General features: G+C 39.0%; 2 protein-coding genes across 2 annotated transcripts in view; one reads left to right on the top strand and one right to left on the bottom strand.

Annotated features, from left to right (window-relative positions):
- LOC124272944 (protein Jumonji-like) overlaps nt 1-5746 on the bottom strand; it is a 48861-nt gene extending 43115 nt beyond the window's left edge. Inside the window, 1 exon segment of the mRNA XM_046708186.1 lies at nt 5553-5746. The gene's annotated coding sequence lies outside the window, so the exon portion shown is untranslated.
- Nucleotides 5747-5870: 124 nt separating this feature from the next.
- LOC124272943 (GPI transamidase component PIG-T-like) overlaps nt 5871-12713 on the top strand; it is a 28047-nt gene continuing 21204 nt past the window's right edge. Inside the window, exons 1-2 of the mRNA XM_046708185.1 lie at nt 5871-6092; nt 11520-11697. Of these exons, the coding sequence (XP_046564141.1) occupies nt 5891-6092; nt 11520-11697 (380 nt within the window). The 5' untranslated portion in view covers nt 5871-5890. The remainder of the gene's footprint in view (nt 6093-11519; nt 11698-12713) is intronic.

Genomic DNA, 12713 nt, shown 5'->3' with positions numbered 1-12713 from the left:
ACCGCTGCTTAAACAGAAGTGTGCGTATCTCAGCAGGAAGTATCATGAAGACATAAACAACCGATGCAGTTTCCCCGACTCATAATACCGCTGCTTAAACAGACGTGTGCGTATCTCAGCAGGAAGTATCCTTGATCGTCTTAATCGTTGTATTAATTTCATTTACACAATGTTATGATTGAGGCCTGTTTTTGCCCACATGAGTGTTGAGGTTGGGCTTACAATTGCAATCGATTATTGATCAATTACTGAGGTCCGATTATCAATCTGGATGTTGTGAGCCATACTCTGCACTACCATTTGGCAGACTGCAACTCTTTGACTGCGTTTCAGTAGCAACCTAGCTCAAAACTTGAAACAATTTCTACCTGAAGATATCTTCCAAAATCGTGAACACAGCTGCAACCGTTCCAAAGGGAGACAACTTGAATAGGCAGACACTGAGAAGCTCATACGTCTCAACCCTGGACAACGGTTGATACAAAGTGTACCAGAAATTAATTCCGGACATGGCACCAACCATTCCAAAGACCAAGAGTTTTCATACAAAGACTCGCTAATCCTTCAGTTTGGAATCATGGAAACACAGTATTATCCACATGAATCAGCCACAAGAATGTAGCAACATGAACCAGTAACATCATACAGTAGCCCCATGAATGTAGTGACATGAACCAGTAACATCATACAGTAGCCACATGAATGTAGCGACATGAACCAGTAACATCATACAGTAGCCACATGAATGTAGCGACATGAACCAGTAACATCATACAGTAGCCACATGAATGTAGCGACATGAACCAGTAACATCATACAGTAGCCACATGAATGTAGCGACATGAACCAGTAACATCATACAGTAGCCACATGAATCAGTAACATCATACAGTAGCCACATGAACCAGTAACATCATACAGTAGCCACATGAACCAGTAACATCATACAGTAGCCACATGAATGTAGCGACATGAACCAGTAACATCATACAGTAGCCACATGAATGTAGCAACATGAACCAGTAACATCATACAGTAGCCACATGAATGTAGCCACATGAACCAGTAACATCATACAGTAGCCACATGAACCAGTAACATCATACAGTAGCCACATGAACCAGTAACATCATACAGTAGCCACATGAACCAGTAACATCATACAGTAGCCACATGAATGTAGCGACATGAACCAGTAACATCATACAGTAGCCACATGAACCAGTAACATCATACAGTAGCCACATGAACCAGTAACATCATACAGTAGCCACATGAACCAGTAACATCATACAGTAGCCACATGAACCAGTAACATCATACAGTAGCCACATGAACCAGTAACATCATACAGTAGCCACATGAACCAGTAACATCATACAGTAGCCACATGAACCAGTAACATCATACAGTAGCCACATGAACCAGTAACATCATACAGTAGCCACATGAACCAGTAACATCATACAGGAGCCACATGAACCAGTAACATCATACAGTAGCCACATGAACCAGTAACATCATACAGTAGCCACATGAACCAGTAACATCATACAGTAGCCACATGAACCAGTAACATCATACAGTAGCCACATGAACCAGTAACATCATACAGTAGCCACATGAACCAGTAACATCATACAGTAGCCACATGAACCAGTAACATCATACAGTAGCCACATGAACCAGTAACATCATACAGTAGCATACAGTAGCCACATGAACCAGTAACATCATACAGTAGCCACATGAACCAGTAACATCATACAGTAGCCACATGAACCAGTAACATCATACCAGTAACATCATACCAGTAACATCATACAGTGGGCAGCCACATGAACCAGTAACATCATACAGTAGCCACATGAACCAGTAACATCATACAGTAGCCACATGAACCAGTAACATCATACAGTAGCCACATGAACCAGTAACATCATACAGTAGCCACATGAACCAGTAACATCATACAGTAGCCACATGAACCAGTAACATCATACAGTAGCCACATGAACCAGTAACATCATACAGTAGCCACATGAACCAGTAACAACATCATACAGTAGCCACATGAACCAGTAACATCATACAGTAGCCACATGAATGTAGCGACATGAACCAGTAACATCATACAGTAGCCACATGAACCAGTAACATCATACAGTAGCCACATGAACCAGTAACATCATACAGTAGCCACATGAACCAGTAACATCATACAGTAGCCACATGAACCAGTAACATCATACAGTAGCCACATGAACCAGTAACATCATACAGTAGCCACATGAACCAGTAACATCATACAGTAGCCACATGAACCAGTAACATCATACAGTAGCCATGAACCAGAACCAGTAACATGATACAGTAGCCACATGACCAGTAACCAGTAACATCATACAGTAGCCACATGAACCAGTAACATCATACAGTAGCCACATGAACCAGTAACATCATACAGTAGCCACATGAACCAGTAACATCATACAGTAGCCACATGAACCAGTAACATCATACAGTAGCCACATGAATGTAGCGACATGAACCAGTAACATCATACAGTAGCCACATGAACCAGTAACATCATACAGTAGCCACATGAACCAGTAACATCATACAGTAGCCACATGAACCAGTAACATCATACAGTAGCCACAATGAACCATGAACATCATACAGTAGCCACATGAACCAGTAACATCATACAGTAGCCACATGAACCAGTAACATCATACAGTAACAGTAATCATACAGTAGCCACATGCTTTACAGTGTAGCCACATGAACCAGTAACATCATACAGTAGCCACATGAACCAGTAACATCATACAGTAGCCACATGAACCAGTAACATCATACAGTAGCCACATGAACCAGTAACATCATACAGTAGTTACAGAACTAACTTGCACCAGGTGCAAGCCATTTTTGAGAAATAAATCAACCACATGAATGTAACAATATGAACCAGTAAAATGTCAGCTCAGTAGTGACATGAACCAGTAACATCATACAGTAGCCACATGAATGTAAACATTGCTATTCATAGACATCATACAGTAGTGACATGAACCAGCTCAACATCATACAGGGATCAGCTGTGAATCAGTAACATCATGGTTTCAATGGCACTACATGAATGAAATATGTTTATGTGCATGAAACCTCTGATGTTTTAACACACTACGTAGCAACTGAATTTGGCTGATGCATACTAGGTTTTATCTTAATGTAGCACCATGAACCAGGTTAACATCTTTAAATCAAGCCCTGATACAGTGGCCACTTTGCGTCTGCCCCCCTTGACACAGCTTTGTCATGTGATTCTCTGGAAGCGTCATCTGCTTGTTTATACTGACTACACATCCACGTTTAGGCAGTGGGGCGAAAAGCGAAGAATTGGCGAGTAGGGTGAAGGAAAGCGTTGTGAGGATCAAGTCTTCGGAATATTGGTGAATTATTAGACATACCCAGGCCTACTGTTCAATCTATTTCGAAGAAATTTCAAACGACGTACTTGGTAAAAAATCACTGTGGACATCCAAAGAGAACACTGGATGAAAAAGAATTGCAGAAATAATTGGAGGGACATTACTGGTAGATTTAACACTGGCAAAGCTGTGTCTCTGTCCACACGAACTGTCCAAACGTGTTTTGCATACAAAAGGTTATTCTAAACACATTGCAAAGAGGAAATGGTGATGAAAGACACAAACCAAAAATAACGTAGAATTTAGTGTCGGAAAATGAGTAACAAAACATTTGCTGAATTGTTATTTTCTTGGATGAATTGCAGGTGGCAATTGGTGAAAATATAAGAATCTATTTGTGGAGAAAAGTGGATGAAAAGTATTGGCCAGAGTGTGTATGTCCAACAACTGGATGTATGGTCAAAGTGATGATCTGGGTTTATGATCTGCATTACATTTTACAGTGTAGAAACGTTTGTGGCTGTGGATGGGAACATTAATACTGCTAAATATATCAACATTGTCGATTCCAAGTTGTGGCCTGCTGTAGCCAGGCATTCCCAAGATGACAATGTGCCCGTTCATCGGGCTCGTAACAAAAACCTTCACCAGGGTTTTACAAGACGCGTGATTCCTGCGTATTTGACACAACAATTTCTAAAAGACTCTCAAAATATTATCATACGAGTCACGCTTGACGCAAGTTTTATGAGTGACCCCCAGAATTCAGTTCCATAAAATTGATTTGATAAGCAAACAATGATAGTTTTCATGAGGTCTTCATTAATTTAGATATTTCTTTCAATTCATGTTAATAACTGTAAGCTACAGTGAATAAATCACAAGCATGATTATTTGTTCAGTTTACAGGATTTTGTTATGACTGATTTGAACTGTGAAAATAAACTATTAATTAACTTCTGGTAACATTTAAATGGCAATACAACACAAAACAACAAAATCTCTGCAAAACTCTTGCTTTTTGATATACACAAATAAATATTACACTAAAAATTTCATGACTCCCAAACATTGAAAATAACTCCCTAAAATAAATACTTTGAGTCACCATGACTCTCTGTTTTCAAAGTCTGTATAAAACCCTGCCTCACGCAAGAAAATGACATCAAGTTGCTAACGTGGCTGGCACAATCACCTCATGTAAGTATAATCATGATATTTACTAATATTTGGTTGAAACTTAGGAGATCACTAGAAAATTACAACTGGGATATCACCATCACCGATAAACTTTAAGAAAAACTTTGCCGTGCCTGCATGGCAATCACTATCTGTAGAGAACTTTCAAAATCTGAACGAGAGGATTCCAGGGAGGATCTGAGAAGTACTTAATGTGAAAAGCCATTTGACAAAATATTAGAGGTAGACAATTATTATTTTTTGCGCAATCTACCATATAAAATTTGAGTCGAATGTAAACAAGGCCACCATGTGGGAAAAGTGTCTGTATATCTGTAGTCTGTATACGTTCAATCATGCAACTTTCTATGTACTTATTGTCATCAAATCATAAAGCCGTACAGATTTTGGGTCACAAATGTTGAGTTTCCAACCTGGCAAGCAAATACACTACAGCACATTCTAAAACATGAGTACTCAGATTTGAAGGCGAGTGTGTTTGGAACAGAATCATGGGGCATTACTTTTAAGATAACAATGCAGCCCCCTTCCCAGAAAAATATAAAGTTCAGGGCATATTTGGATCCAAGTTACTGTTACAAGAGTAGCCACTACACTGCTTACCCCAGCAGGTTGTGTACTGCTTACCCTAGCAGGTTGTGTACAGACTGGGGTGATTGTCAACTGAAGTTGAGTTGGTTGAAAAATACAACGTACAATTCGGTATGCACCACACCCTGATACTGGCAGATGAAGCCATTTGATGACAGCTGTGATATATTGCATGAACTTATTTACTTGAAACTTTACATGAACTTATTTACTTGAAACTTTAGTGAAAGCTGTTTGAATAATTGTCAGTTCCTCAGCCTTCTTTGCGATGGAACCTTACAATCATTCACATATAATGAACTAAAAGTACTTGAACATACCTACCAGATAAAATCAGTTGCAAAGACGCACTCAGTTGTCAAAACATAGGTATATTTTCATGAAACGACTCAAACATTGAGTCGAGATGACTGTGGAGTATTTTCAACCACTTGTCTGTGACCCTAAACGATTCATCCAGGTCCCAAACAGTGTGATGCTTTGTTTTGCCGGTTTGCTGCACGTGTGTTTACTCCATGAAGAAATAAATCCAACTTAATCCTCGATGAATTCAATGTGAAGATTTGATGAATATAAACAATTGCTAGTACTGCGAATGTTTCTACTGATTTTGTGTACATGATTTTATTTACAACAATTTATTTTTTCTGCGGAACTTCGCAATGGCGGCCACCATAGAGGAAACCGAAATGCGGTTGCTAGCGATTGTATTTGTGATCTTTGCAACAGTGTCTTATGGCTCTGCATCAACTCGTGACACTTTCAAAGAAGAGTTATTCATCAAGCCTCTAGACAGTGGGCATACATATTTCCATTTCCAATTCACCACAATTTGGAACGCGTCTATTCAAGATCAGGAAACATGTACGTTACGTCTTGTACTATTTTTCGTGTTCCACGCGGAAATGATCATTGTCACGTGGTTGCACTATGTTTATCAAACTTAATTGAAGACTCCTGGGTAGCTTGAGATATTGTGCCTGTTCAATTTGCAGTGGAGCTATATTTTTTTCTGTATGAACGCATGACTGCACTGCATCCGTCATTAATCAATAAAACAGACTGCTTGTTAAGGGAAGACATCTCCCGGTGTCTGGGGTTTTTCGACGATGTAAGACAAAAACGTACTTTTAATCTGTATTATCATTTGAAGTTTTTATTTTACTATCCTTGAGTGCTAATGATATGTTCAACTATTTCACACATAAATATCAAGTGCTTCCTACAAAAATAATGTTGATATCATCGTATTGGCTAGCCGAGAGCCGCGATGCGGTCCTATACAGTCAAGACATGACCCTGCATCACGTCCGAGAACACCACCTTCATAAATCCTATTCAGGTTCTAGTGGCGATTACCCCTCGTATTTTCTGATCATTTTTTAAAAATATTTCCGTGGGTTTTGACTGAAATTGTGCATCGCCAAATTTCTATAGTCCGTGATCGGGAGGACGTTCTACCTTAGCTGTGCGCAATACTCACTCTCGCCTCCGTTTAGCTTTCGTGATTTGGGTGAATCACACTTAATGTATATTATATTTATCTGCTTTTGTCATAATTTACAGATTTTCCTTGCAGAGGATTCCATTCATATCTCTACAAAAGATATGTCCATGGGACCAGCAGATTTATTAATGTACAACGTAGTGCACAGAAGACTTAACCCCTGGAAGCAGAGGTTTATTTTCTCTGAAGTTCTGAAAAATGAGCGTTGGCGAAATTGCGTTAGTGATGCACTGCTTCTAGCCACGGCTATAACACAGATATGTAGAGTATTAAATTTCCTATCCGATGATGTAAATTTGAAGCCAAATACACAGGCGATTTGGAAAGTAGACTTTGTTAAAGGTTGTCCGCAATTTTATTATGCGTTGAAAAGCAGTAAATGTCTCCGCTTACAACGTGATGATTTCTTTATTTGGAATCTTTAATGAATCTTTGTGCGAAATAAAATACTCGTGGTATCTGAACGACATAACAATATATGAAATTGATTTGTATGCTTATGTATAACTTTCTCACGTTCAATGTGAAAAATGGCTTATTGATCGAAAGTTGATTTTCCTCTGACGTCAGCGACAACAGAGAGGACACCGACGCGATACGCATCTGAAAGCGCCATCGTATTACACACACACAAAACATATACACGATGAGCCAGTCTGTTTCAATACAAAAATCCACATTGTAACCGGATACACGTTTTGGTAGTATCACAAATTATAATGAATTAGAAATCGCTCATGAGAAAGGAGGTAATAGCTAAATGGATGGTGCTATCTACCTAGAAATTAGTTCTTAGATTCCCAAACTCTATTGATTTTGGAGGTGTATTTTGACTAACGTTTCATCATTATTAACAGAGATCGAGCCTTATTTTCAAATGTAATGAAATTACTGAAAATACGACACCACATTAGTTGCATGTTGTACATATTTGGCAACCCGGAGAAAGATAACATCTGTATGTTGTTTAGTATATATCTCACCTAATTTCGTTCCAGGTTATCTGATGGAGATGAAGTGAGTGTGTATTGTTTTACGCCACTTTAGCAATATTCCAGCAATATCACGGGCGAGGGACACCAGAAATGGAGGGAGTGATAAATGAATTGTTTTAGTCGCGATATGGCTAAAATATTGCGGTGTGACTATAATCTCAACTCACTCGCTTTCCATTTGAATAATGTCCTGGATAGATAGACAATTGGATAGTTTACCATGTATCTTACTGTGTACAACGAGCACCTGTTTAGCGAAAATCAAATGTAATATTTATGCTCGAATATTATGCCCGGATCTGGCTTCTGATTGTTCATTATCATGTGGCTATTTTCTTCATAATTATACGAAGAAAGGTGAACTTAAAAATACCCTTTTGGTACGAAACTGTCAGAGGGATGTTTCGCGAGTGGTCAAAAGGAGGACATGTCATGGTTTTTACGTTTTTTGGTACAGTTCTTGCAGAAATAAAGTGAACAGTTTAATATCATGTCATGGGATTATTGGCAATATATATATAGTGATTACGTTAAGTGTATATTATAAGCAAGAGTCATCAGAATATGACATATCCCCGGCCCCACATATTTGAAAGAACAAATCATCTGACAGTTACTTAAAGTCCAGCTTTATTTTTTTTTAAAGACTAAGTCCAAATCGTTTCCTTGGAAATCATGAGTAACATAAATGGCAAAAATCTGTAAATGGCAAAGGCACCATTTCAAAATTTGCCTAATATATCTGCCAAGTTCTTTTGAAAGATACTGAATGCTTTTCAAGTTGTGTTCGAAATGAAGCTCACCCCTCCCTTTGGGACTAAGTACCTAATCGTTTCCATAGAAACCGAGAAAATAATAAATGACAAAATTCTGCAAATAGCAAAGGCACCACTTAACGCATTACACCTAGTGAATCATTAAGCCTTTGTCAATAAATAGATATAATACAAATTTCATAACCAGGATAATTCCTAATAAATATGTGTGTATATACATCTAAAAATATATTAATAACTTTCCTAAAGTTAAACATTCAGTTGTACTAATATATCCTCTAAAGTATTTTTCTTTGAGAACTTACAGATCTTATCAAATCTATAAAAAATCTATGGAAAGAATCTCAGATTCTGTACCATTGGATAGCATATTGGAAGAACCATTCGATCCATGTAACCTCAGAACTTTATACATGGAGGGAAAAGTATGCAGATTAATCTATGCTGCAGTGTAAAGGATATTGCCTTAAAAGAAAACATAGTCAATAACAATGGCAAAATGATATTTATACAGAAATATCCAAATATAGTTGGATGGAAAACTATTTACCGTTAAGAACAGCATTATAAGACAAAGTTAAGATAATTCCAACACCATACTGTTCATAGAATGCTGAAACAGATAAAAACATTTTCCAATATAAAATTGTAGCATATTCTCTGTATTCTTTCTGCAATGCTGAAACTGAAAATGTCATTCATTTGTTATTTGAATGTACACAGGTAAAACTATTGAGCCACAACCTTATAAAATAGATAGAAAATAAATCGATTACTAAACTAAATGTAGAATAGAATCACCTCATTTTTGATTTAAAAGAAAAATGTAATGACGTCTGAATTTGATATACCTTGCAACAAACATTACGCCTACACAAAAATATATCTCCATAATACTACCGAGCTAAAACACACCTCCTGAAATCTATATCATTCAGAAAAATATCTCATACACAGTCTGTGAATCGACAAATTTGTGACCTTGTTTTACATAACCAGACTATATTGTACAGCTATGTCTACCCCGCATGTTTAACAATAATTTACAATAGATTAACTTCAAACATTCATATTGTCCAGCGGAAATGTAATTTATGACTGTAATAACTAATAACATTCTAATCTTAAACTAAAGTCTGCTTGGATCTTTTTAACAACACAGAAACCGAAAATTTGGAGAATACTTGGAAATTCTCGGCCAGGCGTTGAACTGGAAAATCGCGTGGTCCCAGAGAGTGAAAGTGACAAGATCGTGCCCCCTAAGTGTCCTGTACTACTCGTTGTACATTAATAAATCTGCTGGGTCCCATGGACATATCTTTTTGTAGAGATATGAATGGAATCCTCTCTGCAAGGAAAATCTGTAAATTATGACAAAAAGCAGATAAATATAATATACATTAAGTGTGATTCACCCAAATCACCAAACGCGGAGGTGAGAGAGAGAGTATTGCCTACAGCTAATGAAGAGCGTCCTCGATCACGGACTATAGAAATTTGGTATCGCACAACATGTCAGCTCGCTATCGTTGAAACAAGAACTCAACGGGCTTCAGGCCCATTAATATCTAAATGTATGATCACCAAAATATGACAGTTACGTGTATGTATAGGGAAATTATCTGGGAGTACATCGATATCGACTTTTCAGTCAAACACCCACAGGAAATATATTTAAAAAATCTCAAGAAAATACGAGGGGTAATCGACCACTTGAATCTGAATAGGATTTATGAAGGTGGTGTTCTCGGCCGTGATGCAGGGTCATGTCTTGACTGTATAGGACCGCATCGCGGCTCTCGGCTACGTATTGGCGAAACTGTTGCCGCTCGCCACATCCAGGCATTTTGTATGGGTTTTCGACAATGAGTCATACTTTTTGCTCCGCACAGAGAGGGAGTGTTGTGATCATGTGGCTTCCCATTTATATACTGCCTGTCACTAGCAGAGGACTAATCTTACAATGAATTTTTGCTTGCTATTTTCTGTTATAAAGGCAATTGATTTTGCATCTGAAGTGGTATTAACGATCTCGGGTACATAATATTGATGTTTGTTTACTTTTTATGCAACTTAACTTCCAATTGTCAATAAAACTTCTCATGATAGTGACTGGGCATCTGCCCTGCTGATGAAATTGCTTGTGCTCTCCGATTGCGCACATACTACCCAAATATAGTGCAAGCAATGCAATCGTCGAAATCACCAGAACATCGAACACAGCTTGCTTTGGGATAATAGTGCATCTTGCATTAGTGTGGTAAACTCTTTGTAGGCAACATTGTAGTGAATGCAAGTAGGTGCAGGAGCCAGAGAGCAGTTTACTGAGCACATGTTGAGCAGACAAACCCTCACTAGGGCTTTACTTCAGCATTTAGAACTCGCACAGGTGCACCTTCCTGTGACTCTTACTTTACCAATATCATGGTTACTGACATTGCTGCGTTTGAGTCATTTGCGTTTATGTTATATCCAGGTCCATCTGTAGCCCTTGGGACCCTTCTGATCCTGTACCCCTTCACAATTATTACAGTGTTTCCGCTGACTTAATTATTTATCGGACACTCTCTGGCGACCTAAAATTTTACCGGTCATGAATGAAATTTGTCGGTCATATCCTATTACCATACTGTAAGTACTCATTTTAAAGTTTTAGCCTGAGTATTTCCAAAACATAACATTTTTGTGACCATGAAAGCACAGCCAAGACTGTCATTTCGCTTACCCATGATTTTTTAAATTTTAGTACACGAATATTTACTTGACACGTTGTCCGGCTGGCTTTCAATTTACCGGTCCCCAATGAATTGTACTGGCGATTTTCAGGTATATACCGGAGAACAGAAACACTGTATTAGGGTCTGGCACCCCTTTCCCATCTAATATCCTTTCTTTTGGATACCCCTTGACTCACGGCTTGAGGAGACATCCCTTTACATTCTTTAGGGTTATTTGTGAGTTAGCTATCTCATTTACCCTATTGGTTGATTAACCAAATTTTATTTTCTTCCAGTTCATCACTATCGGCTGTTCCCAAAGTCTTTGGGCGATGTTGTCTCTACGTATGGGGTACAAGAGCTGCACCTGTCTCAGACCCAGGGCCTCTGGCGCCATGAGAAATGGGGGTACCCAGTGGAAGATGCCCCACCTGGAGCCGAATTCTGGGTTTGGTTCAAACCAACTGTGAAAAAGTAAAGTTAAATATATTTTTCTTATATTTGGCTTTAATCACTGGTGCACCATGTACACTTGTACCAATGTACTGCCATACCCTCTACACTTGTACCATACCCTCTACACTTGTACCGACCGCCTCCGTGGTGTAGTGGTTAGAAGCGTCCGCCCGGAGGAAGCTTGTATCATAATTTCGACCCGACCGTGTCAAACCAAAAGACGTTTAAGATATGGTACTTGTTGGTCCCAGCCTGGCGCTCAGCATTAATGGGTACAACAAAGACTGGTCGGCTCGGAGTCAGTATAATGTGTCTGAGTGGGGTATTCATGCTTCACTGCGGCATGGTATCTCAGTGGGCTAGCACTATAAAACCAGCAAGTCAGGGCTAGTACTCTAACATGCAGCCGACACCACAAACACTTGTACATGCATGCGTCATCATATGAGCTGTATATTCTCCTGTAGCACGGTGTTAAACCCAATTTCACCTCACCTCACCAACACTTGTACCATACCCTCTACACTTGTACCATACCCTCTACACATGTACCATACCCTCTACACTTGTACCATACCCTCTACACTTGTACCATACCCTCTACACTTGTACCATACCCTCTACACTTGTACCATACCCTCTACACTTGTACCATACCCTCCACACTTGTATCATACCCTCTACACTTGTACCATACCCTCTACACTTGTACCATACCCTCCACACTTGTACCATACCCTCTACACACTTGTACCATACCCGTAACTTACACCCTACATACCCCTCTACACTTGTACCATACCCTCCACACTTGTACCATACCCTCCACACTTGTACTCATACCCTCCACACTTGTACCATACCCTCTACACTTGTACCATACCCTCACACTTGTACCATACCCTCTACACTTGTACCATACCCTCTACACTTGTACCATACCCTCCACACTTGTACCATACCCTCCACACTTGTACCATACCCTCCACACTTGTACCATATACCATACCTCCCTACACTTGTACCATACCCTC

Source organism: Haliotis rubra, unplaced genomic scaffold, assembly GCF_003918875.1.
Source record: "Haliotis rubra isolate DU_JTF1 unplaced genomic scaffold, ASM391887v1 Scf1747, whole genome shotgun sequence".
NCBI lineage: Eukaryota > Metazoa > Mollusca > Gastropoda > Lepetellida > Haliotidae > Haliotis > Haliotis rubra.
The sequence above is the reverse complement of the archived record's forward strand: the minus strand, read 5'-3'. Positions and strand labels throughout refer to the sequence as shown.